This window comes from Eutrigla gurnardus (genome assembly GCF_963514095.1).
Source record: "Eutrigla gurnardus genome assembly, chromosome: 14".
Taxonomy (NCBI): domain Eukaryota; kingdom Metazoa; phylum Chordata; class Actinopteri; order Perciformes; family Triglidae; genus Eutrigla; species Eutrigla gurnardus.
In genome coordinates, this window is record NC_139937.1 from 4,480,096 (window position 1) to 4,506,624 (window position 26,529).

The following is a 26,529-nucleotide window of genomic DNA, read 5'->3' on the forward strand; positions in this document are numbered from 1 at the left end:
CCTCTCAGACAATGTGTTAGTGTGCCTGAGTGACAATAGCTTCTTTGCCATAGCATGTGTGTGTGTGTGGGGGGGGGGGAGGAGACGCGGGTGTGTGAGGGAGTTCCCACAGTTTTGCCTTCAGCCACATTCTGTCATTAACAACTCCACCTGTGTGTTTGTCCTCCTTCACTTCACAAGTCCTTAAAGACCACAGAGAGCACAATAAGTACACAGCTAAATAAAGTGAAGGCAAACAGTGAAAATCAAACACAAGCGGACTTCACATGTCGTGTTTATTGGCGTTTGAGCATTGCCACAGCGGGACGTCCTGAGCAGGAGTTAAAGTCATGCTGTAGGAAGTGTGTACAGGAACATGGAGCCCAAACATCAACGTTGCAGGGCACGAATGGCAATTCAATTCACAAGATACATGTCAGACTTGTCCTTTATTTCCTTCCCAACTATCACTCTACTCTCCCAGTGATTTAGTCAACAAGAGACCCGTCCCTCGACATCTGTGTATGGTGGAAAGAAAACAAGGAAACTGCGATGGACCGCTGCATCTTTGTGGTCATGTCTGAGTAAAACATGTAATGAAATCTGTTAGAAACCAGCTCCTGGGGTTCACACTGTAAGATGAGAGCGGGCGACATGAGTCCTCCAGAAGAATGCAACCCTGTGGTGAGAGAACTGGGACTGTCCTCTTTTCGAACGTGTTTCCAAAACAAAAGGGCAAGACAACATTGGCATTACACAACGTGGAAACAGATAGGGTTCATAAGAAGGGGAGGGGTTAGTGAGTGTGAGATGTCACATTTTTGTAAGTGAAACCTGATGCGGGGATCAGACAATCTGACAAACTCACAGTGTAACAAACATGTTATTATTCAGAGATACTGCTATTAAATTCATTAGTAGTCTTATTAATTAGCAGTGCATTGATATTTGGCATTATGTAAACATCTTAAAGTTTAACTACTAACTTCTTCATGCACTAAAGCTTCCAATACAATCACTGTGTACTGTATCAAACTTATATAAACACATAAAATGTATTGCATAAACAGATGTACAGGAGTATTAAGACGCATCAACACAGCCATGCATAATACTCATTTTCATCATCTCTTTCACACTAAAACACACTCACACACACTTTCACTCTTCACAGAGAAGCTCACGAAAAGGATTTAGCTCAGTTGCTACTAGGTCATTCTTCTCTAGGTTGGCTAGCAAATATATCATAGTGGTTATAATATCATAATGTTAAAAAAAATCTCATTAAAAGCTTTTAGCATACATATTGTGCAATATAAGACAAAAAACTGCTATTTTGGCTAAGGACATGGTGATTTTTGGTATAAAATACATTAATTTCTGCTTTTAAAGATATAAATAACACAACTAAAAGACTATTTTTAAAAACCTAACAATACATTACACACCTAGACATATACCAAATTGTCACGTGACCTTTGTGTATTTGTGACCCTACAGCAGGGTCAGGTCCAGGTACTGCCCTGTCGGCTTGGTCATGAGAGCCGGGAGTGACATGAGAGGAGTATCAACTCCGCTGGACTGACCAATCAGACTGCTGCTCAGGAGAGACATGGACTCCACGGGACTCTGGAGGGGAAGAGGAAGGAAAGTTTGGGGTCAGGAAGATGGAGGAGAGGGAAGAGACCTTACACCAGCACCAGACATCACCCATCACCTTCTCAGCCGCCTGAAGGCTGCACCCGCGACTCCCCAATATTTCACTACAACACCACTAATTGACCGTTCACTCCACGAATCCCAATTAGCATGTGACTGTCGGAAAATAATTGTTAATACTGCTAATGAAGACTTTTTATCAGTGGGCCACAGGCACAGTCACCATTGTGTTACTTAGTCAGCAGTAGATAATGCCTAACAGGCGTTTATTTAAATGAAAATCAGAGATTATTAGTTTAGTTCACAGTAATCTTTAAACAATAGGGTTGGGAAGTGAAGAGTTTTTCTCCATCTGTATTGCCATTTATTTATTTTTTTCCCCCATCCAGCATTATCCTCAATGCTGCTAAACAGAGGAATGGGATAATGTAAGTTAGTTCTAACTTCATTTCTGAGAGATAATGTCTGAGCTGTCATTTTGGCATGGTGGGAGACTCAAAATACTACAATATGCATCAGACTTCAGCTGCGTTTCCACGGTGAAGAATCCAAAATTAACCGATTAAAATGGCTGACTATAAAATCTGTTCTCAACAGCAATCTTTAGCTTCCACGCTCCATTAGCAGCGCTAATCACCATTTTAAGCTTGGTGTTTAGAGGTTTCTTTCCGGAATGCTCCCTGAGAGTTGTAGTTAACTTCTCCTCTCACATTAGAGCAGATAAACACAGTCTTTATCTTCCCCCTTACACTTTTACTGTTTTGTCTTTGTTTTTAGAAAAAAGGGTTGTTTTTTTTAAAGGACGCTACCATCCAAACTCATGAGATTTTATTAGAGAGTTTGGGAATATGGAGAAACCCAAAGTTTGACATGCCTGCTGTACCTTGTTACGGTTTCTAAGCTATGATTGGACAATCACTGTTCAGAGATGGGGTTTAATGAACGGTCAATTAGCCTCCTTAGCTATTGCTGTAGCCCATAAATAACTTCTTGAGAGGACAGAGATGTAGTATGAGATGAAGCACACTGCCATAAAAAGGCAAAACCAATAAAGACAAAACCCAAGGATTGATTAAAATCCAAATTTCCTCTGACCACTCATCCCAATCATTGTTGCTGCTGTTTGTGGTTAGTGGGAAATTCCCTGTCTAGGAAATGATGGCCGTTACGTTGAGCCTGGTAATCTCCGACGACCAGTATGAAACCCCAAGCCAGCTACAACCACGGTCTAAACTAAACCCCCCTCACTCAGCCCTCAGCCAATCCTTACCTGCCACCTGCCTCAGACACCTTAAATACACACCCATTCTTTGGGCTGCGTAAGCAATGTCCCGGCCGGGTCGTGAGCGTGCACAGGCCCATGGGCGTGCATGAGAGCATCCTCTGGGGCGTACTGTGGTGTGATGAAGGGGGAGGAATAACAGAGACAAGGGGCTGAGACACAAGCAACCATAACTAACCTAAAGGCCACGTGGACCTGGAAACTGCAGCTCGGGGGGAAGGATGAGTTTGTTAAGTTGTAGGAAAATATTGCAACAGTCTCGCTCCATGTTCGCCTCTTAGTTTTGCATGAGCTCTTATCGATCATATCCGTCAGATCCTTCACTTTCTTCCAGGTGTAAATAAGACTCCAGCTCCTCCGATTCAAGTCTAAGCAAGCAGCAGTTCACGTGTGACAGAACAGGGAGAGCAGACAGGATAAACTAGTTTGATAGCCTCTGGGCAAACACAGTGGATGCCTGACAATACACACCCACAACAGAAGGAGATTTGAATACAACACTTGGATCCTACAGCGAGGTGTGTGAAGGCGAAGAGCATTTGTATGGGAACTGTATCAGGAACGAGTTATTATCACATTTGGTTCATTTGTAGAGGCGCGTCTCTTACCTGGTATCCCTGCACCGCATTAATGAGGTCTTTGACTCCGTTGCCGTTGTAGGTCAGACCTGGCATGCGCATCAACCCCCCCGGGGAGGAGAGGGAGGAGGGGGAGGGGAAGAAACCTACTGTGGTAGGTGAGCCAGGTGGACTGGAGGAAGACAAGAGAGAAGACATCTTACAATGTTATCATGAAAATATCTAAAAATAACAAACCAAATCATCTGAAAGGTTCGCATTTCTCAAACAAAGCACATACGTAGCGCAAGACTGGGAGTAACTTTGGGCGTCGTCTATAAATGTTTTCTCAGTGACGGGGCTGACTGGGGAGAAATAGAGGTCGGAGAAGTTTACCAGATCCCTGATACCATAGAGTTCAGTTATTAACTACCCTTGTCCCGGCCTTTCTCCTTGCTGAGACACATTTGAACCAAAACGGCTCCTAATGTTCCACCGTAAGCCGATTTCTGGTGGAAATAAACATTAATTTAACGAGTGCGATTGCAGGACAAATTAACTGCAGATAGCAGCTTTTAACTTTGTCTGATTTTAACCGAAAATTGCAACCCGGTGACAAAAAAAGCTCGCTAATATACACGCGACATACCTATGCACACAGATAGAGTCAGAATATCCAACATGTAAACTATACTGCGCTTACTCAGCAGCACACGGCCTCAAAGTCAACACTGCCGACAGGCTGGGTGTACAGCAACGAAAGCACATATTTCTATAATAGTCCTGAACCGGTTCTTTTTATGTGTGATTACCATGTAAAGTGAATTTGCATTTGTCTGATTTGAAAATGTTATGTGAAGCTCTCACAAAGCAATGAAAGTCATCATCATGATATATCAGCATCACCATCAAATCTTAATTTTAATCGTAATTTTCAAAACAAAATCTACATTCTAAAATATTTTTGATATAATCATGCAAAAATACAAAAGCAATGAAATATTTACAAACCCTATCATGAATAATCTGAGGGCTGGTTGGAGATAACTGAGAGAACTAGAATCTTACATGAAGATAAAATGATGCCGAGGAATCAGATGGTAACACAAAGAGTTTGAACGCCAGCATGTGTGTCTCTGTTCATCTGTAACCATTGCCGCTCACCTCGGGTAATACGCTGTGTAGTTCATGTATAGCTGAGCTGAGGCGGGATAGTAGGCGTGTCCTGGCGGCAGGTGCCGTGGGGCCAGCAACACCTGTCCAATGGGAGGGTAGAGAGCGGCAGCAGCCTCTGAAGACATGACGGGTGGAGCGGGTGCAAAGGAGTAGGATGGAGGAGATAAACCTGGAGGAGAGAGAGAAAAAAAATACTTAAAATGAAACAAGCAGTCACAGAAACAGAGATGATGGTGAAGTCTGGTCATTGTTTGTTTCTGAGAGAGGCGCTCATGCAAATGTGCAAACAATGACCACCTTTAATTTAGCACCCGACACCTATCTAAGTGATGAATGCATGGAGCCCTTTATATAGCCAATATTTGCATAATGAAAGAATCATTTCCATGTCAGGATCCCAGAAGTGGTTGTGGCTATATTCTGCAGAAAACTAATCCTATGAAATAATAATAATAATAATAATAATAATAATAATAGGCTGTTCAGTGGCACATGGACACCCCCCTCCCCAACATACAGTATGTTTGTAGCTACAGGCGTGCTTTGTTTTTGTGTGGAACAGCGACTTGCTCTCCACCGAATATGTTTTGCTCAAGATTCATAAAAATGTAATTTTGTCTCACCATTACCTCCCCGCCACTCACACATGTCTACCCTTCAACCCCCGCGTTTTACACTTTTCACTCTCTGTACTTCACACCAAATGATCCTCAAACATTAGACTTCTTTTTGGAACTAGTGGTGCACATGTATGAATGTATGTTGAAGGACTACAGACACGAAGAACATTTCTACGCACCAGCGCTCAGCTCTGCCCACCTTTCCCACAGCTCCACTGATTGGACAAGCACAGGAGACACACACACACGCACGCACACCTGAGGTGCGCCAGTCTGCTGAGGCTAAATCTCACAACCACCACTACCAATCTGATAAGGCTGGAGAGTCGTAAGCCATTTGGACTTATTATAGACTCGCAGTCTTGCTTACACTCCAACCGTGTCAGATCTGGATGATCAAGCAGTGGTAAAGTAGTCAAATTAAGAATGAGTAACACACATGCCGCTGAAGACGACGAACTTCAATCAGAATGTGTAAACACAGGTGAAAAAGGTAGAATAACCAGTTAACATGAGGTTTCTCAGTGCATGCAGACGGGTTACTTAATCACACTAAATTACAAAGAGGTACCGCACAAACACACACATAAACCAACACGCAGACAGTTGTGAATCCTCCTGGTCAGATCAGATGTCCCCTACCTCACACAGTACTAGATTGGAGAAAAACCCAGAAACCCTGCCCCCCATCGGCAGGAGCCCACCTACCCTGCAGTCCCGAAGCACCCCCAGCTCCCAGCAGCACTTACGTCTGGACTTACATGGCGGTGGGCTGAGCCCTGTCCCACTCCTGTTCCGGCTGTGTGTAAGTGTATGTGTGTGTGAGAGCGAGCCTCCCATCAGCACCAGGCCCATCTCCTCCGTGCTGCAGGGGAACACCTCCACGTAGCGGCTGTTGGCCGCGCGCTGGCTGGACATGATGTGCTTGTGGAGCCGCTGTGAGGCCTGAATAGCCCGCTCTGCCGAGGTCATCTGGATGAAGCAGTCCCCGGATGGACGAGCCTGGAAATGGAAATATGTCAGAAAGGACTCTGCAGCTTGATGTCGGAGAGCACGAGAGTCCATGGGCGTGTCAGTGCGGTTATTGCATGTACCTGCTGGTTGAGGACCATGTGCACGCCATGTGGTCTGATATCGTGTGTAAACTCGCCCAGGAAGGTGAGGATGTCCTCTATGCTCGCTGTGTATGGCAGCCCCCTCAGCCTCAGGCAGTCCCTCACACTACCAGGAGGGGGCAGGAGAGACACCGCGGGCAGCATCGACACTAAGGGGGCAGGGGCCACTGGGATCAGAGGGGCCGACGAGTACCGGTTCAACACCTAAAACACACACACACACACACACACACACACACACAGAGTCAAGGGTGCAGTCTAGTTGAGGGAAGACTCTCCCCTTTCCCAGATAATTAGTAAAAACAAATATATACGTATAATACACTCAAACACCATTACACATGCTCACTATTAATAGTTCAAATTCATAAATCAAGAGTCAGTGCAGCATAGTCATGTACAACAAAGAAAAGTCCACGTCGACTGTTGAAATGTCAGTCAGGAGCTGGCTTGTTTGCATTTCTGGAGGGACCCATAAAACTCCTCATAACTGCAGGAGGGGAAGCCTCTGCATAGATACGGTTGTGGACGGCGAGTTTATCAGTCCGCCAAGATAAGAAAATTAGTCCACGTGTGATCATCATCTCACAACGAGGGAGAAAGACCGAGGAAGAGTTACAAAAGGGCCAGTAGACTTTCACAGAATACTTGGAGGCAAACACACACACGGTCCACCTTGCTATGCAGCTCCCCACCCATAAGCCCTTCTCCACTAATACCGACAACTAACTGTGGAGAAACCAAACACGCCCACATAGTCTCTACTGTGCACACATCATTCCTAAAAATCCTCTTGTGTCCCTCAGAAATAAAAGAGGATAAAAAGAAAGAACAAACCTTAATTTAACAGAAAGAGACTCCTGTAGAGGATTTTCTACAGGCTACAAATGAACTAACACCACGATGTACTTTGCACAAGAACACAGAGGAGCACACCCACATGCAGCCTTGACACCCTGACATACCTGTTGCACCTCTGCTGCTGTACTTTTGAACAGCTCAATGTATCTTCTCCCCAGGATCTCCTTGTGTTTCCTCAGAGCACACTGGGCGTGTTCCTCACAGGCAAATAAAACGAAGGCATCGCCGGTGGGACGCCCGTCGGGATAGCGAACAAATAGGATGCCGTCCTTCCCTCCGCTGACCGGACACGTCTCTTTGAGGCTCTCCACCGGGTTGAAGAAGGTGAGCACCTGCTCGTGTGTGGCGGTGAAGGGAAGACCTCGCATCCGCACGATGATCTGGTCCTCGCGGGACAGGAACATGGCTACCTCATTGGAAGTACCTGACGTACACACACAAGTATACAGACACACCTATTTAACCACAAGTATACAAATACAAGTGATCATTTGACAGCATTTACTTTTACTTTCTTGTGCAGCACTCTGTGGTGGTATGGTGTGCCCTACATTTTTTTTGCCTCTTATTAATAAATATCCTTCATGCTTTTGATTGATGGTCTCCATTTAATCTTGATAAACATTAAATGGTGCTGGAATATGTTCAGATCCTACAAATCAATATTCTAAATACATGAATACAAACACATGCACAGGATCAAAGAGTAAGGCTTTTGGTTGCATTTCTATTCATACTTTTAAAAATATTGAATTGTGGGTTCTTTCACAGGAAATTCAGCCTAAAACCAAAGCAGCACCAACTAAGAGCTTCAGGACACAATTTGGTCACACGATATTGAAACAGGTAAAGAACTGTAAAGTACACATGGGCATCGTCTCACCTCCTGCTATCTTCAGGAAGTCTTCTCCTGTTGCTTTGTAAACCTGCCATTAGAAGGGAACAAGTTATTGTCACAACGGGTGTAGCTGCGGTGACTGAGGGTAAAATAAACAGTTGATTGGATTAGGTTGAGGTGGTGTGGCTGACGGTTACCTCTATGTATCTGTTGCCCATGTGGTGTTTGTGTCTCTGCAGCGCCAGGTCTCGGTGTTCCTCGCTGACGAAGCGAACAAGAGCTTCCCCATTCCTCCTCCCCTGAGCATTGAGACACAATGCAGCTCCTCCTCTATACAACACGACATGCACAACGTTACAGATGTTAACCATCCTGTTGGCCAATCCAACACCAAACCCTCCATAAATGAGAATATATAGCTCCAACACACTTGGCAATGTTGAGTCCTCTGAAGAATCGAGCGATATCCTGGTCAGAAGACTGCCATGGCAACCCTCTGGCTCGGATCACGGTGTTGTCGCACACTTTCTCCATCTTACTGCTGCGCACAAACACGTGGAGATATTAACACCGCAGGAGTGGACTTCAGAGGCAGAGAACAAAAAGGATATTTATCTTGAGCAAACTTTACTTACCATGTACCAGTCTCAAACTTCTCGTTCACTCTCTCCTGGGTCGAAAAAGTGTGGCCTGTAATGAGAAAGCAATAGTTAGGTTTCTAAAATTAGACCACATAACTACAGCATTTTGTAATCAACATGACAATAGTCTAATATCTCAAGGTAAAATGAGTTTCCTATGACAGAAATTAACATTACTTAAGGGCTGCAAGTCTTATTCCATTAGAGGTGAATCTGCTGATTATTATATGCCAGAAATGACAGACTTATTCAAATGTCTTGTTTTGTCCAGCCAATAGGCCATATTCCAGAGATGTTTACTCTCATATAAGACAAAAAAGCAGCAAGTCCTTTCATTGGAGAAGCAGAGACTATAAAATAATTATTCACGCATTTTGTGTGAGAAATGACAAAAACATTCATGGATTATTAAAATAATTGCTGATTCATTTTCTGTTTCAGCTCTAATTACCTTTATTAACATACTAATGTCCTTAGTAAACACACAGTAGCCAATTATGTCAAACTGACTGACAAATCCGTGATGTTTCACATTTGTGTAAATCATATGTGTGGTACTCACTAAACGGCTCGGACAGCAGGGCAAGGACAATGCTGCCCATAATCTGGACATGCTGTGCTGCTATTTCTGCAGGCATTGTGACTGCCGGATCCAGTGTGGCTGAGGGGTCCCACATGGCGGGCATGTCAACAGGTATACTAAGAGCTGAGGAGGAGGCAGTCAAGGAACGCAAACAAGGAGCAGTCATTAAAAAAAGAAAGAAAAAGAAAACAAAAGGGTGTGTGATGGTGGAAAAAAGGCACGAAAACAGAGGCAAGCAGGAGAAACACCCTCTGAGATATGAGCCATCCTGTTCCAGTGGGTGTGTGGAGTTTGTCCTGTTGGCTGAACACACATTCGTTCACTGAGCACTTAGTAAGGTGCTGCCATTGTTTCCCTATTTGCATTTCAAAACCTCTAGTCTTGCAGCCAACACCCCGTGGCTTATAAACTTCTAATATGCGTGTTTCATGTGATACAAACATGCTCAAGAGATCAGGCTGAACGCATGGATACAGCCCAACATTAAATGCATTACATGTAACAGCATCAGACATTTAAAAGGATACACTCTGCCATGATGTGTACATTCAAAGCCTTGAGGTCGGATGCGGGGAAGTGCTTCTTCAACTCTTTCCGAAGGTCAAAGAAGGAGTAGAAACAGTCTGGGACCAGGATGTTCTGGAGAAGGAAGGAATTAAATGAACGGATGTGAACATGAGGCCCATCAACAGCTGCCATTTTATTGCCATCATATAGCTGTTTGCTCAGGCCGGCAGAATCATCCAACACTTTATACAGGTTTAAGGTGTGGGAGAATTTCACCAAATCCCGCGTGTTGTGTCATGTGCCCAAGTTTGTGTAATGGGCGTGTGTCGCTAGAAGGTTTTAGCACGGTAGTATTGAATGCGACCAGGCACACCGTCCTGACACAACATCTCCCTTTGCGGCAGTGTGAGCGCTGAAGCTTGCACTGAAGAAACACCCGCCCTGGCTGGGAGGCGTTCACCCCTCCAGTCACCCACCCAGCCTGCTCACCTTGCTCGCGGCCTCGGGATGAATCACTTGGCGGATGTGGAGCTGCCCATCTGTACACAAACACACTGACGTGCCTGCGCCCGCGCTGTTCACCTCGTTCATCACTTGTAGATGAAACTGCAAAAACCAAACAAACAGGCGTCAGACATTTAGGAAATAAATTAAAACTTGTATAATCTATCGAGGCAGCAGTAATAATTGCTCTAATTTCTAGTGCCTTCAGTTAGGTTATTAATTACCATGTTTAATGCCATCTCAAGGCTTGTGGCTGTAGAAACATTTTCAGCTCGGGATCTATTCTCCTCTTCCACGCACTCCTCCACCACATCCTCCTCCTCCTCCTCCTCTTTTTCGTCTGTCAAGTCTGAGAGGTCAGGCTTAATGAGGAGCTCATTCACCTTGCCCAACTGGTTCAGAGAAGAGAAAAAAAACACGTCAGTCTTGAAACAGAAGCCTACACCGAGACTCACAAGCTGTAGGCTTATGCGATAGAATTAAGTGACTGTAATTACCTTTTTTACTTTTATATTATCGAAAGAACAACAACAAAAACATGAGCCTTTTTAAACATCTGTAGACACCATAAGGAGAATATATTTGTCCTCGTTACACTGCATAACTTCAGAGCCTTTTAAACTCATAGATTTTACTCACCTGAGTCACAACGCTATTATAATATTATTATAAATGTCTGTCGTTTGTATTTGAGTATTTTTGCGATGTGAGTTGTTTACCTGCCCACTCCTTATTTACCAGTACATTACCATATTTGAGAGTAACAATAACTGCCTGTAATACTTTTTATTTTTTTACCTTTTTGTTCTTTACATCCACCAGCTGCCAAACCAAGTGCACGAGCTCCTTCTCGTCAGATCCCAGCAGCTCTCCGCTCGCGCCAGATGTGGCGGTGAAAACCACCACCAGGTAGTCTACCTGCGCCGTCATCTGAACACAAACAAAGCCCCAAAAACAACAGCAACACAACTAATCTAATGTGCGCAAAAGTAGGGCTAACAGACAGTGGCTGAAGATAGGCGAGAGGATAAACTCTTGAAAGATGAGGTCCGTAAATCCAAGTTTCGTCGCGCGTTAAATTTTACGTGAAGCCTCCCGCAGTCACCATCGCGGAGTAATGGCTGAAGGTTCCTCGTTTTTGTAGTGCAAGTACCTGTATGACCACGTGACCCTCTACCTGCCCCCTCCCTCCTTCAGGTGGTTTACTCAATAGGACGTGGCAGACACCCAGGGCAAAAAAATATTAGTATATTTCAATACATTATGCTTTTCATTATTTAAGTAATTTAAAGATTTCATTTTATAACAATTTACGAGTCAATGTTTAGGGTACATGCCTTTTTTTTTTTTTAAATAAATGTCTTATTGAAAGGTTAAAATATATTGAATATATATATATATAGTCAAATATAACTTGGGCAATAAAGCTATCTTTAAAAATAAATTCTGATTCTGACATAAAGGACACCCAACAAAAATATAACACATTTAAATAAAAAAAAATTTAATAAAATGAAAACACACATACATGTGTTTCAAGAAAAACAACAATAATGATCAATTAATTAATTCGTTCATATTTAAAAATGTATTGTTTGAACAACTGAACAATTAGATTAACTTGCAAATGATGCACTGATTGCAACTATCGTTTCACGCTTGATTGAGAAACATCAAAGGTTATTGTAATTAAATATATTATATGATTTATATGTTCATATTATATATTATTACAATTGGTCGTATAGCTTTTCCATTTTCCGTTACACAGTTTATAAAGCAATAATAATAGGCTACATTTAGACATTATATTAATAATAGTGTTGATAACAAACTTATTTATCAAACTTATTTATTAGATACAAATGTTTATTAGATACAATATTTATTAGATACAAATGTGTTTTTTTAAAGATTTAAAATATGTTTATCTATTTCTTATGCACAATTGTTTATGTCGGAGCGCTCGTGCAGTTGTTGATCCGGAAGTATTAGCACTAACCCGGAAGTGTAACCTTGGCCCGACGCAGCACAAGAAAGCGATGGCGGGGGACACCTCCACTGAGCTTCTCTTTATAGATACGTTCAAGCATCAGAGTGCAGAGGTAATGTATCTCCCGCATTACGACCCTTTCCTATTTTCACTTAAGCTCTGCCTGCATTCAATACTCAAACCCGTTGTATGCAGCAGTTTTGGACATCGATGCTAAACTTCCAAGCTAACGATGTCAACATGGCTAATATTAGCCGTTGTATCGTGGTTGTTGTGATAGCGTTGCATTTCACTGATTCGATTCCCTTGTCTAAATGTACATCACATCTAATCGTATCAAATATGTTGGTTAAACGCTATTTTATTTAAATGATCGGAGAATGCCACGCAGCTTTTGTCGTTTGCACCCTAGCGCGGTTTGTTTGCTAGTTAGCTGAATGGCTAATGCTAACTTTAAAGTCTCAAACTGAGCATGTTTACCTCTGCGAAAGGGACTGTTCTGGTCTGTAGTATTAGTACTGGTTGGCGTGGTTAGTGAAGATATTGTAAATGTGTTTTGTTAATTATGATGTTCAATGTACTTCAGTTAACCAACGTGGATGTGGTGCGGTTTCCTTGTGGGGTGCTCATCACAGAGGTGCGGGTCATTCCTCCTGGGATCAAAGCACACAGCAACATACCTGACAGCAGAGCATTTGGGTAAGACCAATCTGGCACTCATAAACATTCATCATTCATTGACAATCGGTAAATTGCCAGATTATTGGGTCCACCTAGTTCAAAAAGCAACAAATCCTCCCTTAAATGTGTTACAATGTTCATTAAGCATATTGAGTGTTGATAACATGACAGATTCTATGTAAGTCTCATTATACATTTCAGTATTTCCACTAACAGTCCATTTATTCATGTGAGACTTCATCACAGCATTCCCTGGCCTCATATAACCTCACATCTAAATGGTTACTACAGTACTACCTTTGTTGGATTTAAATCTGGGGAAAGGAGTACTGCTATTGTATTGATCTTCTGACTCCTGGTAGCAGAATTGTACTGAGAGAGAAGTTTGTTGTGCACCCTTGTTGCAGGAAAGCCTTAACCTCATTGCGATTGTTATATGTGGCGATGTTTGTTTGCTACAGATACCTGAGCTGTGTGTGTTTCTGGTTGTGCATGCAGGTAGGAAAGTAGTTTGCCACCTGAGCTCCATTGTTGTGTGGATCATGATTCCCACTGAGCCCGTTAGGCATGTGTGATGTCATTTATCTGAATGAATGGGTGCAGTGCTCAACGATGCACAGACCTGAGTAGGTTATGACTCAATATTGTGCAGGTGTGCCATATAGATACAATCCTCTCCCGGTTTATATGTTTTAAATATACTGTATATCACAGTGTTAATAAACATAGGGATAAAGTACATTTGTTCAGGGTTAGTAAATGGTATGGAAAATCTGCACAATCTAATGCATTCCAATACAACCTTTCTGCCATAACATCTACTTGATTCCATGATGCTTATATATAATATTCAGGTTTATGTTGACACTGTCATAGAGGTGTTAATCATGTGTATTGTTTAGCACTGATGTCATAGTTATTGATGATCATTTTCTGCCCCATCTCATGCAAGTAAGCTCTCAATATAATGCAATGCAGTACAGCAACACCCATGGGACCGCGATAATAAATGTATAATGTAATTTTAACAATTCCAACAGTGTCAACAAATACCCACTAGACAATAGATTTTACAGCTGTTCCCAATAAAGTGGCAACTGAGTCTATATTTGTATAAGGGTCGCTGACTCTTATGTTGATTTATAACCAAATACTCAATCAAGCCTTATGGATAGAAGGAGACTAAGCCCTGACTGCCACAATAATGTGTGTGCATTTCTGTGTTACCAGGGAGACTTCACCTCATGCCTTCCAGTTGGAGCTGTTCTTCAATAATGCCACCAAACCCAACAACCCCACGTTTCACAGACTGGGAAGGTCTCAATGATTTTCACATTCCCCCTTTTTGTTTTGTTTCTGTAGAAGTCCCAGGCTCTCCTCTGTTTCTGTATTTCCTGGTCAAATCTCAAAAGTGCTTAAGATGCAGAAGTCTGTCTTACCTGTAGAACCAGTCTTGGGTGGGTGTGTGTGTACACCTGCACCCACCCATATTCAAGTCTCTTTGTTCCTACTCTGGCTGACTGGTCTCTCCAGAAACGCAACCCCACCCACAAAGTAGCTGAAGGTGACTAAAAAAAGCCTTAAGAGGTCCTGGTGGAATAGATTAATAGCGTCCAACATTTTTATTCTACCCTCATAATAACTGAGGTGTGCGCAGTAGCATCCGTGTCAACTTGTATTGAAGCGTCTATTGTGTCAGAGTTAAATTTGACACGCCCAAGTTATTATTATCTCTCCTGGGAAAGTTTTTTTAACCTGTTTGATTGCTAATTTAAGTTCCATCCAAATGTCAAAAACAAACTTGACAGAAACATTTTTAGACAAGAATACTTTGTCAACTGATCATAACCATGATAATGCAGTTTTCTTCTGTTTGTTACAAGATGAGTTTTTTGCTGGCATTTTGTCTTTTTCTGAGACAAAATGTGACAGTATGTGTGTGTTTTGAACGACAACACAGTAGCTCCTAGGCCTCTCACACAATGTACCTTCCAACAAAATGAGAAATAATTGTGATAAACAATATTATTGTCATTTTAAGAATTTTATGCCACTGATTTATTGATGATATAATAGCATAATAATGAAAGTACACCCTTATAAAATAGCATGAATGGTAAACACAAGTTTAAGAATCGTTCAGCATTGGCATATTTTGCACTAGTCTTTTAATCTTCCCTGTGTTGCTTTCTGCTCTCAGTCTGGAATATGATGAGAACAAGTCCATCGTCTTCAGACCCAGTGGAAAGGTCAGTGGTTGTCACAAACAATCTAATCTTTATTTCTGTTCTGTTGATTCGTGAATAACTAATAATGGCTTTGTGCATGCAGGTGAACACAGACGGCCTGGTGCTGCGTGGCTGGTACACCAGTCTGACTATAGCAGTGTACGGGACAGCAGAGCGCTCACATGGACATGACCAAGCCTCACCCCCTCCTCCTCCACCCCCACCCCCCCAACAGCCAAGCGGGCCCAAGCGGATCGTTAAACAAGGTGCGCATCATCAATAGTCATCATCATACGTCACACCCACTTCCTGAAACTGAAGCATGCAATAAGCATTCCCCCGATTTACTTGTTATTGTTGTTTATTTTTTATAGAGTGGGAAAAAGATGACCAGTTCAATGGAAGCCCACCTAGACCAGCACCCAGAGGGCCTCGCACTCCACCTGGGCCTCCGCCCCCGGATGATGATGATGAAGAGCAGGTCCAAGTGACAGGTGAGAACTACACATGCTTTCAGTGCTATCACATTATATCTACCACATTCAATGTACTGATTCATCATCAGTAACAGAGACACTGCGTATTGTTGAAGCGTCTGCCTGGTTGATATTATCATAATCAAAAGTTGTATCCGCTGTTTTCCTGGATCAAAATAAAGTGATATCTTGAGAATTTAGCAAATTAGTCACCTGGCAGTTTCTTTATCAGTTTCAAAGTAGAATTCAGTGTTTTCACCATCAGTTACATTTATGCATTTACAGCAGATGCCAACTCAACTGAACAACTAGCACCATATAATCATATATGGGAGTACGTTTTTGCATGTCTCAGCACATTTGCTTCAATTTTGTCTGAACTGATTAAAGTTTCAAACCAAGGTTATTTGTTTTTAATCAAATGTTTCCTAATTAGTCAGTTGGCAAATGTTTCAATTTATTTCAGTACATGGTTGTGTGTGTATTTGAAAAGGTGAAGTGTTCTTGTACAGGTAAAGGGTACACAACGTTCACTGTGTTACGTTACATTTCCCAAGCAAGTCTCTGCTTGCTGATAATCACAATGTACTGAAATTAATGTAAACGTGGCTGCCTGTCAGGTGTGAAAACCAAGTGTTATTCTTTAGACAAAGGCTATCATTCATTTATAAGCATTGTGTTAAAGCACCGGTGTGATTCTTAGTTTGTTTTTCTAGGCCTCTACTTATACAGATCATATATAGTTTGCATGTTCGGTTGTGGCCTGTGGTGAAATGAGATGAACTGTATGCCTTCTGGCCTCTCTTGTGACATTTGCAGTGGGCGTGGTCAAAGATGAGCCGTCAGAGGGCCGTGACGACTACCTGGAGGCTGTGTCGCCGGAAAGATCGCTGCCTGCTGATGAAACGTACTCAGACGCTGAACAAGAAGAAGGCGACGAGGAGGAAGAGGAGGAGCAAGAGGAGGAAGAAGATGCAAGGACCGAGGGCAGTGTTCTGGAAGATGACGAAGAAGAGGAGGAAGATGAGGGTGAGGAAGAGGAGATGGAGGAAGGTAGGGGAGTTATTTTGTGAGAGTAGGATAGTGTGCAATCCCAAATGGATGCCCGGCCCTGAACCCCCTTGGTACTGCAAACTCCTCAGACTCCCCCTGGGGCCACAGGAGCAGGGTCCATTTGGGAATGAGTGACAGTTGGAGAGAGTGTGTGCTCTGGCATGCTGCGTTCATCTACAATGGCTGGGTGCTCCACAACTCTCAGCTGGCCCACCCCCGGGCTATTCTGAAGTCTTATGATCAACAGTCATAAGCTGCCATGTGTAGGGCTAACTCACACGACCTGAAAGCCGTGGCTGCGTGTGCTGTCGTGACATCCTGCATGTCAAACTAACCCAGCATGTTTGGAGTGATGCCGCCGCGTGTGAGTAGGTTTGTATGACGTTGTGAATGAGCAAGGGAATATGTAGTAGTCGCTGGCCTCCCCACTTTCATTAGTTTTTACACATATATTTTATGATTGGTTGAAGGATGTACGAATCCTGTTCATAATAGATTCACTTTTGTCACTTTCCCCCTCTCTTTTTCATCTTTCCCACCCTTTCAGGTGACGATGGCTATGAGCAGATTTCCAGCGATGAGGATGATCTGGATAATGGAAGCTTCAAGTTGCCCACCTTTGACATGGACTACACTCCAGAGGACCTGGCATCGGTCCCCCCTGTCCAGTATGACCCATATGAGAGAGAACTCAGACCCCTGCTCTACTTCACCCCTCCATACAAGACCCGCTTTGATACCCAGTTTGAGAAGGCCAGTGTAGAGGAGCCCAGGGACCCTGGTGGAACAGAAGGGCCAGCAGGTGGAGAGGAGGCTGAGGCTGTTGCCCAGCTTAAAGAGCTACTTGCTAGTATTGGAGATGACAGAGATGCCCACTGGGTCACTGCTCTGGAACAGGCACCTGCACTACTGGCCAAAGGGTTTGCACATTTAATCAAACAAGGAGAGGGCGAGATGGAGGAACCTGTTAGTGTTTTAGTCCAATGGGCACTCCAAGCTCTGAATATGGAGATTGCTCTCACACAACCCATTGCTCTTAACCTCAGACAATTGAAGGCCGGTGCCAAGCTGGCATCACAACTTGCGGAGTGCCCACAGGGCCTGTCAGTGCTGCTGCGTGAAGGGGCCTTGAGTGTGCTGCTGGGGTTGGTCCAAGCAGACCATGTCTCATCCACACTCAAGCTGAGTATCCTGAGAGCTCTGGGTGCTCTGACCAGCACTCCTGCTGGTGCAGAGGCTTTCCTACATGCAGAAGAGTCGGAGAAGAGCGGCTATCAGGTTAGAATCACAGAGTGTACATATTTTCTTTTAGATTTATTTTGAAGGAATGCCAGCTATAGAGAATAAGAATACACTGAAAATGATTTATCTTCTATTTTTGTTTAAAAAAATGGAACCTAGCCTACTATTCTAAGTGGGAGGTGATCTTTAAATACAACACAATGCAGGTCCACACATTGAACCGATGTGACACAATTTTTTCGATTAATATCTGAAACTAACCGGTATTTCCTTTTTATAGCATTTAGTCCAGCTGTTCCTGCGTGAAGAAACAGTCAGGGTCATAACAGCTGGCAACGCCATATTACAGAAGAGCCACATGTATGAGGTACTGGTCGACCTGCAGCGTGCAGCAGCCGCATGGTGTGAACGACAGCAGGTAGACACACACACTCTTTCTCACACACTTCAAAGACACTGATATCATTTTCATGGTGATCACGTCTGACTGTCATTCTCAGGAGGAGATGGAGGATACTGAGAGCCCCATGGAGGAGGAACCATCGCTAGGTTCCTCCCCCGTGAGCGAGGCAGAGCTTGATAGGTTAGCAGCGGTCTTGGAAGAATTACATCACCTGCTAGAGACAGCCCCTTACTGCATGGTGCAGCCACCTGGGAAAGCCTTTCCTACTACTGCTAGAATAACGGGACCACAGGAAAGGGACGACCCATACCCAACACTGTATAGGTATACATTCAAACACGTATGACTTCAAACCTGCAGTTACAACGTTGAATGTAGTTGGTACTCCTTGATTGGATTTGTAATAATGCATTTCTCCTTCCTCAGGTATATGCATGCATGTCATTTCCTGGAGAGCACGGCAGCAGTGTTGTCAGCGGCTGCAGCGGCGGGTCACTTAGGCGTCACCCAAGCTGTTCGAGAGATCCTACGCTTCCTGTCGCTCACCCAGTCAGGGCTGCTCTTCCTTCTGGCCCAGCCCTCTCCCACCAACCTGCTGTTGCGTCTCCTGGCATCGATGGCAGATGCTGAGAGTGAGGAGACCACCTTTACAGGGGGAGAGGGATGTGCCTCAGGGCCAGGCTTCGGTGAAGAGGGCTTCGGCGTGTGGCTAATGCAGGCGCTGCATGCTCTGCAGAATGTGTCGGAGCTCATGAGCTATGTGGCCGCCGGTGGAGAAGGAGGAGCTGGGCTGGAGGAAGGTGACAGTGCAGAGGTACTCGGCATGCTCCATGCGCTCTACCTGATGACCTTCACACAGACTGGTCGCAGTGCTGTGGCCCACATTCTCAGCCTGGAGAACAACATGTCGTGTTTGGTCACCCTGCTCCAGCACCACAGCAAGGACGGACAGGGGTACAGCTGTCTTCTCCTTGTGTCTCTTTCTGTATGACATGATTTTATTTCAGCTACCTGTGCAGCGACTGATTTCAATTTTTTTTTTTTTAAGTGAGGCCAAAGCTCGCAAAGCAGTGACGTATAACTATGCCTGTATGCTGGTGTTGCTGGTAGTGCAGAGCTCTAATGAACTGCGGATGATGGAACAATATGCTGTCCCCCTACTCACCATAGCCAAGGCTGATGACACCAATGCCAAGTTACAGGGTAAATATGACCAAGGTTGCATTAAAGCATCATGCCGTATGCGACACCTCTTTGTGTGAGTGTTTTTTATTTTTAATCTTTTGTTCTTTGTACTTCAGAGCTTAGCAAATGGCTGGAGCCTCTGGAAAAACTTCGTTTTGAGATCGGCAGCATTCCCACACTCATAGACTACATCAAACAGGTACAGACCTCTCCCTCAATAAACCTACTGCTGAAGTAAAGCAGGATTTCACCAGATTTTAATTTTCCTTAACTGTGTGAGCTTTCATCTCTGTACATTACCTGCAGACAGTCTTAATAACTCCTATGTCTTATTCACTGAGTGATAAAACTCTTCAGTATCTGGGTGGCTGCCAATGATTTGTCATTCACTATTTTAGTGGAGGAATCAAGGTCTCTGATCCTACCATAACCTGCAGGAACATAATATAATAGTTACATAATATTTTATTTAATCAAGATTTATAGAGAGGAAAACAGTACAATGTAGCCGCCACTTATAGCAAAACTTTATCAACAAATAAACTGTCAAGAAGTATACTTTTAAGTCTGACTCAACTCATGTTTTCATTTAATTTAGTACATTAGAGCCATCAAAATACAGTACATCTCCTTGGAATGCAGAGCTTCAACGTCTCAATTCTGCTCAAACATTTTCCTTTTGTCTATCTGTATGCAAATGACAAACCTAGATGTCATTTTAAATGTATGTCTTCTCTTGATTTCAGAATCTGGAGAATGTGTTGACTCTGGAGGGAAGTGGACTAGTAACTGCTCTCAGGGTCCTTTGTCACATTGCCTGCCCCCCAGCTGCTGTCGAGGGTAAAGACGCCCAACATGATTTCTGTAATAGTCCAGTTAATAAAAAGACTTCAAGGACATCATGTCTTCTTTCTACTTGAAGGTCTTTGTAATTGGTTTACATTCATACAACAAGCTTGCTGACCTCCTCTTTCCTGTATTTACTAGGGGTCAAAACTCCACAGAGCATTTTTAAGATTTAAAACCATAATCCTTGATGTTGGCTACAACAGTTACAGAAGACACAGGTGTTGATGTTGCTGAAGGTGGACACACTTTTTTCACTGTCTTCCTCCTTTCTGCAGGTCAGCAGAGGGATCTTAAGTGGAGTCTCGCAGGGGTCCAGCTGTTCTCCGGCGAGGGTCTAGATATGTGTGTGCGTGTCTTCCAGAAGCTGTGCGGCATGTTGCTGCAGCCATGGCGCGTGCATGGACACATGGGCCCCACGCCGCAGCGCTGCATGATCCTCAGTATATGCATCAGCACACTGCGGTTGCTGCGCACCATGCTGATGGAGCTTTTACGCGGGGGAGCTTTTCAATTCAGGGACACTCGCGTGGCCAGTGTGTTGGTGACGCTCCACATGATAGTGTGCTCCATCCCTGCGTCGGGACGTCTGGACGGAGAGGAGACGAGGGTGCAGGCGCTCATCGTGGACGTCCTGCTCACCTTCACGCAGGGTGTTAATGAAGAGGTGTGTAAATGAGCAAGAGTATAGGCGTATTTATTTAGCCAAGAAATATCTTGCAGAAAGTGTTATTCGTGTCATTATTCTCAGTCAATTTATGCATTTTGTTGCAGGTGACCCATACTGAAGAGACTCTGGCCAGTAACACGTGGTCTCTGATGCTAAAGGAGGTTTTGGGCTCATTGATGAAAGCTCCTGAAGGTGTGTTCTCTGGTTTGACGTTGCTGTCTGAGCTCCTGCCTCTTCCACTGCCAATGCAGAGCACCCAGGTAACTGACTTTATCCTACTGGCCTTTTAACTTCTGTTGATTTCAAAAAAGTTTATATTAATAGACCATTGGCTCTGCAGGTGATATCAGTCCAAGATGTGGCTATAGCCTTAAACACCAGGAAGCTGTGGAGCATGCACATCCGGGCGCAGTGGAAGTTGCTTTCAGAGGCATTGAGGTGTGTGTGTGCCACCAGCTGCCCTCCTCTGCTGGCCATGCTGAGGAGAATGTGTGTTCAACTGGCAGACCTGTCTTCCCCCACCGCAACGCTCATCATGAAGGCCGTGCTGGAGCTGCTGTCGGAGGAGCTGCAGCCGTGAGTGAAAAATACACCATCAGTGGTTTGTTTTTATGCTGTGGATTGTATTGTAAGTGGATGCCATGTTCTGACTGCAGGGTGGAGGGGAAAAGCGTGTGCTGGGGCCAGGTCTTGCGTCTGCTGTCGTTGATGGATGCTCTGGTGTCGCAGAAAGCTTGTAAGAGTGCAACACTGCACCTCCTGTCCGGGTCTGTGTCTGGAGAGGAACAACTGGCCGATCTGTTCCCATCGCTTCTGTCTCTGTTGGTTCCTCCAACCGACCACTCCATACAGCAGCAGCAATGCAGTGAACTAGTGGGGACAATATTACAGTCACTGTGTGACCAGGTAAGTGGAACATGAATGCAAGTGACCTATGTAAACAAGTTCTTACAGGGAAAAGACGAAGCCTAAGAAATCTGAATCTCCATCTCCACCAGGACATTTCTTTGGTGGTTTCTCCACCTGGCGAAAGCTGCATGTCAGAGGTTGAGCAGCTGGCTAATGCACTTCCAGGGCGAGATATGATTTCATCAGTGTGCAGTTCTGTGTTGGATGTTTTGGGGAATTCAGACAGCAGTGTCCCACTCCTCCTAACCTGTATCAGGACTTTGACATTCCTCACCGAGCATGACTACGGACTCTACCACCTCAAAGTGTAAGTGGCGATGCTTTTTTCTTGTTTCTTGGCATTACCACGGACTCCTTTTTATAATCTCTTTCTGCCAGGTATGGCTCATTTTCTTTGTCAAACAGCGCTTTGATTTCACTTGAACTTTGTTTCAGAGCTCTGAAGAAGTGTGGTGCTGGTCTAAGCTCACTGTTAAAGAGATTGGTGTTTGCCTTCAACAAGGACTCAGCAGATCTGCTGTCAGCTCTGCTTGACTTCCTCAGACAGATCCTCAACACTGAAACAATGGTCAGTATTGGTTTTATTTTTTCTGATACGCTTGTTGGAAATAATTATAACTTTGGCGTTTGCAGTGGCTGATTCTTCAAGTCTTCAAAGTGCTTTACGTATGAATTCCTAGGCATGTGGCGGCTCCATCTAAATTACCAATTGTGCAAGACTTTGCAGCTCTTGCAAAGTTGCACATTGTGTGTAATGGTTGGTTTCTATTGTTGGATCTCTCTGTGTCCTAATGCAGTGTGTGGATGAGGCCCAGGGGTCTGGCGAGGAAGCTGCCTTCCCTCATCCACGGTTGCTGTCAGGCTCTGAGATGAAAGCTCTACTGCAGTGGGAGGAGTCAGAGTCTCACCCGCTCCCTACTTTAGAGAAACAGATCACGGTATGAATTATAAACATATATATCGTTTTTGTAAAGTAAGGGTGCTGTTGCCCTGGCACAGACTAACTCTTAAACACTGTCTTTAGACGCTATGTAAGGAAGATGATTCACTGGAGACGATGTTGGAGACTGTGATTGTTCTGAGGCAGACACTGGAGACGGCCACGGACACGCCTCCTGCACTTGACACTGAGCCCACTCTGCCAGCACCGGAGATGCTCGGGGCCCAGTTTAATCACAGGTACAGCCCCGGATCAGGATTTTTTTCTTCCTCTGTCTAAATTCAGTCATCAGTAACAGGGGGGTAGTTACCATCCCAGTCAGGGAAATGTACCATTTAAAATGACAGAACGATTATCAGATATTCATAAGAAAAATGATGAAATAAGAACTACAGGTAATATACTTAAATAGACTTTGTGCATCACTTTTGTGGCAAGTGAGAGGAAACAACTGGATGGGATGATAAATATATATCATCCCTCTGTGCAATGTTATCTTTAGGACGGTGTTCATTCTGTCAGAAGCTCTGGATGAGCAGCTGAAGACTCTGTGGTTCTCTCCCTTCCAAACGGATGACATCGAAGCAGATCTTGATATGGTAAGTGTGTTTGTGTACGTGTCCTTTCAAGACACTATCGCAAAAAACGAGAATCCAGATCCGTTTTCTCCGTTTTCTTATTCTCTTTTTATTGCAGTAATTGGTCAAAATACCGGAAGCAAGAACGTTATACTCTTCAAATAATAATAAAAACTCTGCATTACTGTAGTCTCAGCACTAAGGCAAACATAGTAGTACACTGTGGGAAAACTGGTTTAAACCAGAAATTTGTCAGAATATTAGACACTGATACACTATGGATATGTTTATGTAAAGTGTTTTTACTACTTGACTGCTATGTAATTTATAAACTTATATACTTTAAATGGATTTTGATTATGACTTACATGCCCATGAAATGCTGAAACATTATTATTACACCTAATGACACATGATCACTGACGGTTATTAAGCCCTGAGTCAGTCTTTACGTGGGTGGACGGTGTCTGTGATTGCTCTGTCTGTGTGGCAGGTGAAGGTGGATCTGGTTGGTCTGGCCCAGGAGTGTTGTCCAGAACTGGACCTGAAGGCAGAGCTGGAGCGCTCCTTCATGTCTGAGCCCTCCTCTCCTGGTGACAGTAAGGCTCCAAAAGGCTTCCGACTCGGCAAACATAAGCATGAGACGTTCATTACAAGGTACAGTCTTTGGTTGCTTTTTTTCACATTAATTTTGTATCCTTTACAGGGAACTAATATCTTGATTATTGTTTTTAATCAACCGACTGAATGTCATCTCATGCTCGTTTCTGCAGCGGTAAATCAGACTACATTGAACCTGCTAAGAGAGCCCACATCATGGCTGCTCCTCGCGGCCGTGGAGGTCGAGGAGGGTTTGGACAGAATCTCAACCGACCCCATGATATCTTCCGCCAGCGCAAACAGAACACCTCTCGTCCTCCCAGTATGCATGTCGACGACTTTGTGGCGGCGGAGTTTAAAGACATTACCACCCCTCTTGGACTTTTACCTCCTAAACGACCCCCGAAGAGCTCCCCCAAACCCCCTACCAGAGGACTGTTCACTGGCAACCGAGGCAGAGGCACCTTCCACAGCCAGACTCGCTTTTTCACTCCACCACAACCTAAAGGTGTACTGCTGTCTGGTAAGTACGCACAATCCTAGTGACACTGGGCACTTTTTCCAAATGTTCCTACTTAACCAAGTCCTCCTTAAAAATAGTAAAATCATAAGTGGATTTGCATTTATTACTTCTGATGGCAGACACTTTCATATACAGAGACACCAATCTAATAATTTACACCTTCAGACTCCTCGTCAGTTAGGGAACCTTGAGTAAATATTTTTTTCTTCAAACCATCAGTATCACCGAATGTCGTGAATTTGGGCATACTGCAGTGCAGAGCCACTTTTTGGCCAGGGGAGGGAGGTAAATCCTCTTGTTTGGGTTCTGTAGGTAACTACACTCGCAGAGAAGGAGGCCGTGGTTCATCATGGAGTGGCCAAGTTCCAGCTGTCACCCACAGAGGAACCTACAGTGAACCCCGCGGAGGACAAAGCAACTTCACACGTGGGCCGCTGCCCTCTAGACAACCCCCAGCAAGTAAGAAGCGTGGACCCAAACACACTTTTTACTTGATTTTCGACTTTGAATTTCTGAATCCTGAACATAAAATGTGGTGCTTTTGTTTCCTTCTCCCTCCATCTTCATTTGCCAGGTCCATATCGGCTGGCTCCACGGGACCGAGCCCCGCGGGGAAGAGGAGGCGCTGGACTGACGTGGCTTAGCGGGGGAGGAGGTGGCGGCGGCGGCGCTGGAGGAGGAGGTGGAGGAGGGGGGAGAGGATCTCAGGGGAGCAAATTCAGTGGTGGGGGAGGAAGTGGAGGTGGGAGGGGCAGGCATGTTCGCTCCTTCACCAGGTAAATTCACCTGGGCATTGACTACAGCCTTTCGTGGCAACATGTGGACCAATCAGTATCATATATACTGTCTCCATGGAAACGTGGTGGGATGATGACGCGATGACGTACAGACTGTGTGGATGTTTTATGTTTGTTATCTTGAGTTGTATTTGGAGAATAAAGGTCATAGTAACTGAGCTTACACTGTTTTTCAGCAAACACCAGATGAAATAATGAACTGATGCAGACAAAGACTGTGATTATCTGTGAAACAAGCATTCCTCGGAGCACTTTTTACCAGTAGCATGCTTTAAAAGTTAAACTGGAACAAATGAACCTCTCTAAAGGGACAAAACTACACCATACTGAAGGTTCTTCAAGGTGCATGACAAGAATTTAGTTTAAAAAGACAGTACAGCTAGGGCTGGGCCAAAGTAGATCATTTCATATCCAACAATATATATCACGGTATAGCATGTTTTCTTGTGGTTCAATAAATAAGTAGTCTATATGAAATAACTACATGGTAAAGTCTATTTTTGCATAGAAGTACATTGAATTAAGATATTGGGTGCAAAATGCACAGTTTCTAGTGTTTCTAGTGTCCAGCTAAACCCTGTTTACATGCATGCACACAAATAAAGAGTGATCATGTTAAGACACTTGTTTGATTTTACTATACTGGAGGATTCCCATAAGCAGCATTTTAGTCAGATTTTCTGAGAAATTAATAGGTTCACATTTCCAATTTAGACTACATAATTGTGTATCATGATATTCCATTAAGATATGATAAATGATCATCGTTAACTGTTGCTAATTACAGCCCAAGATGGCCATTTAGAAAAAGACTAGGTTTTTTTTAATAGTGCAATACAATTTGAACCCAAAATACATGCCTTTGCCAACTGCAACAGACAAATATTCAGGTAACCACACTAATGTCACAGATTATATCGTTAGTGCTACATGCCGTCCTCTAGTCTTCATGAAACCTATTATTGCCAAAACACATGATTTTCACCAGGAACTGTACGATGCAGTTTAACATGAAAGCTCTGCCAGCGGTCTAGATTTCCTCTGGATGCCTTCTTTCTCATACCTTAGACTGACAAACCTAAA

At 43.9% G+C, this 26,529-nt stretch overlaps 2 protein-coding genes across 6 annotated transcripts; one reads left to right on the forward strand and one right to left on the reverse strand.

Annotated features, from left to right (window-relative positions):
- Positions 1-1,430: 1,430 nt before the first annotated feature.
- esrp1 (epithelial splicing regulatory protein 1) lies at positions 1,431-11,419 on the reverse strand. Of its 4 annotated transcripts, none has more exons than XM_084026367.1 (16): positions 11,121-11,419; positions 10,547-10,714; positions 10,308-10,424; positions 9,839-9,950; positions 9,291-9,434; positions 8,723-8,777; positions 8,518-8,628; positions 8,285-8,417; positions 8,133-8,175; positions 7,354-7,673; positions 6,368-6,592; positions 6,035-6,275; positions 4,642-4,822; positions 3,529-3,670; positions 2,942-3,031; positions 1,431-1,608 (listed from the first exon to the last, which is right to left on the reverse strand). In XM_084026367.1, exons 1-16 carry the CDS (start codon positions 11,250-11,252, stop codon positions 1,474-1,476), a joined length of 2,349 nt encoding a protein of 782 aa, XP_083882493.1. In that variant the 5' UTR covers positions 11,253-11,419; the 3' UTR covers positions 1,431-1,473. The 4 variants fall into 4 exon arrangements, with proteins under 4 accessions (XP_083882493.1, XP_083882492.1, XP_083882495.1 ...); XM_084026366.1 differs by having other exon boundaries at positions 6,023-6,275; XM_084026369.1 differs by having other exon boundaries at positions 2,909-3,031; positions 6,023-6,275; positions 11,121-11,418.
- A 916-nt stretch (positions 11,420-12,335) lies between these two features.
- Positions 12,336-25,604, forward strand: virma (vir like m6A methyltransferase associated). 2 transcript variants are annotated; one of them, XM_084026014.1, is made up of 27 exons: positions 12,336-12,427; positions 12,902-13,014; positions 14,227-14,313; positions 15,197-15,245; positions 15,328-15,490; positions 15,599-15,718; positions 16,520-16,753; positions 17,301-18,031; positions 18,276-18,413; positions 18,496-18,722; positions 18,825-19,352; positions 19,447-19,601; positions 19,700-19,782; positions 20,330-20,423; positions 20,708-21,096; positions 21,204-21,359; positions 21,440-21,675; positions 21,756-22,005; positions 22,098-22,315; positions 22,444-22,576; positions 22,806-22,946; positions 23,033-23,187; positions 23,451-23,547; positions 24,020-24,183; positions 24,300-24,649; positions 24,962-25,108; positions 25,224-25,604. In XM_084026014.1, exons 1-27 carry the CDS (start codon positions 12,365-12,367, stop codon positions 25,427-25,429), a joined length of 5,427 nt encoding a protein of 1,808 aa, XP_083882140.1. In that variant the 5' UTR covers positions 12,336-12,364; the 3' UTR covers positions 25,430-25,604. The 2 variants fall into 2 exon arrangements, with proteins under 2 accessions (XP_083882140.1, XP_083882141.1); XM_084026015.1 differs by having other exon boundaries at positions 16,520-16,729.
- The last annotated feature ends 925 nt before the right edge of the window (positions 25,605-26,529 follow it).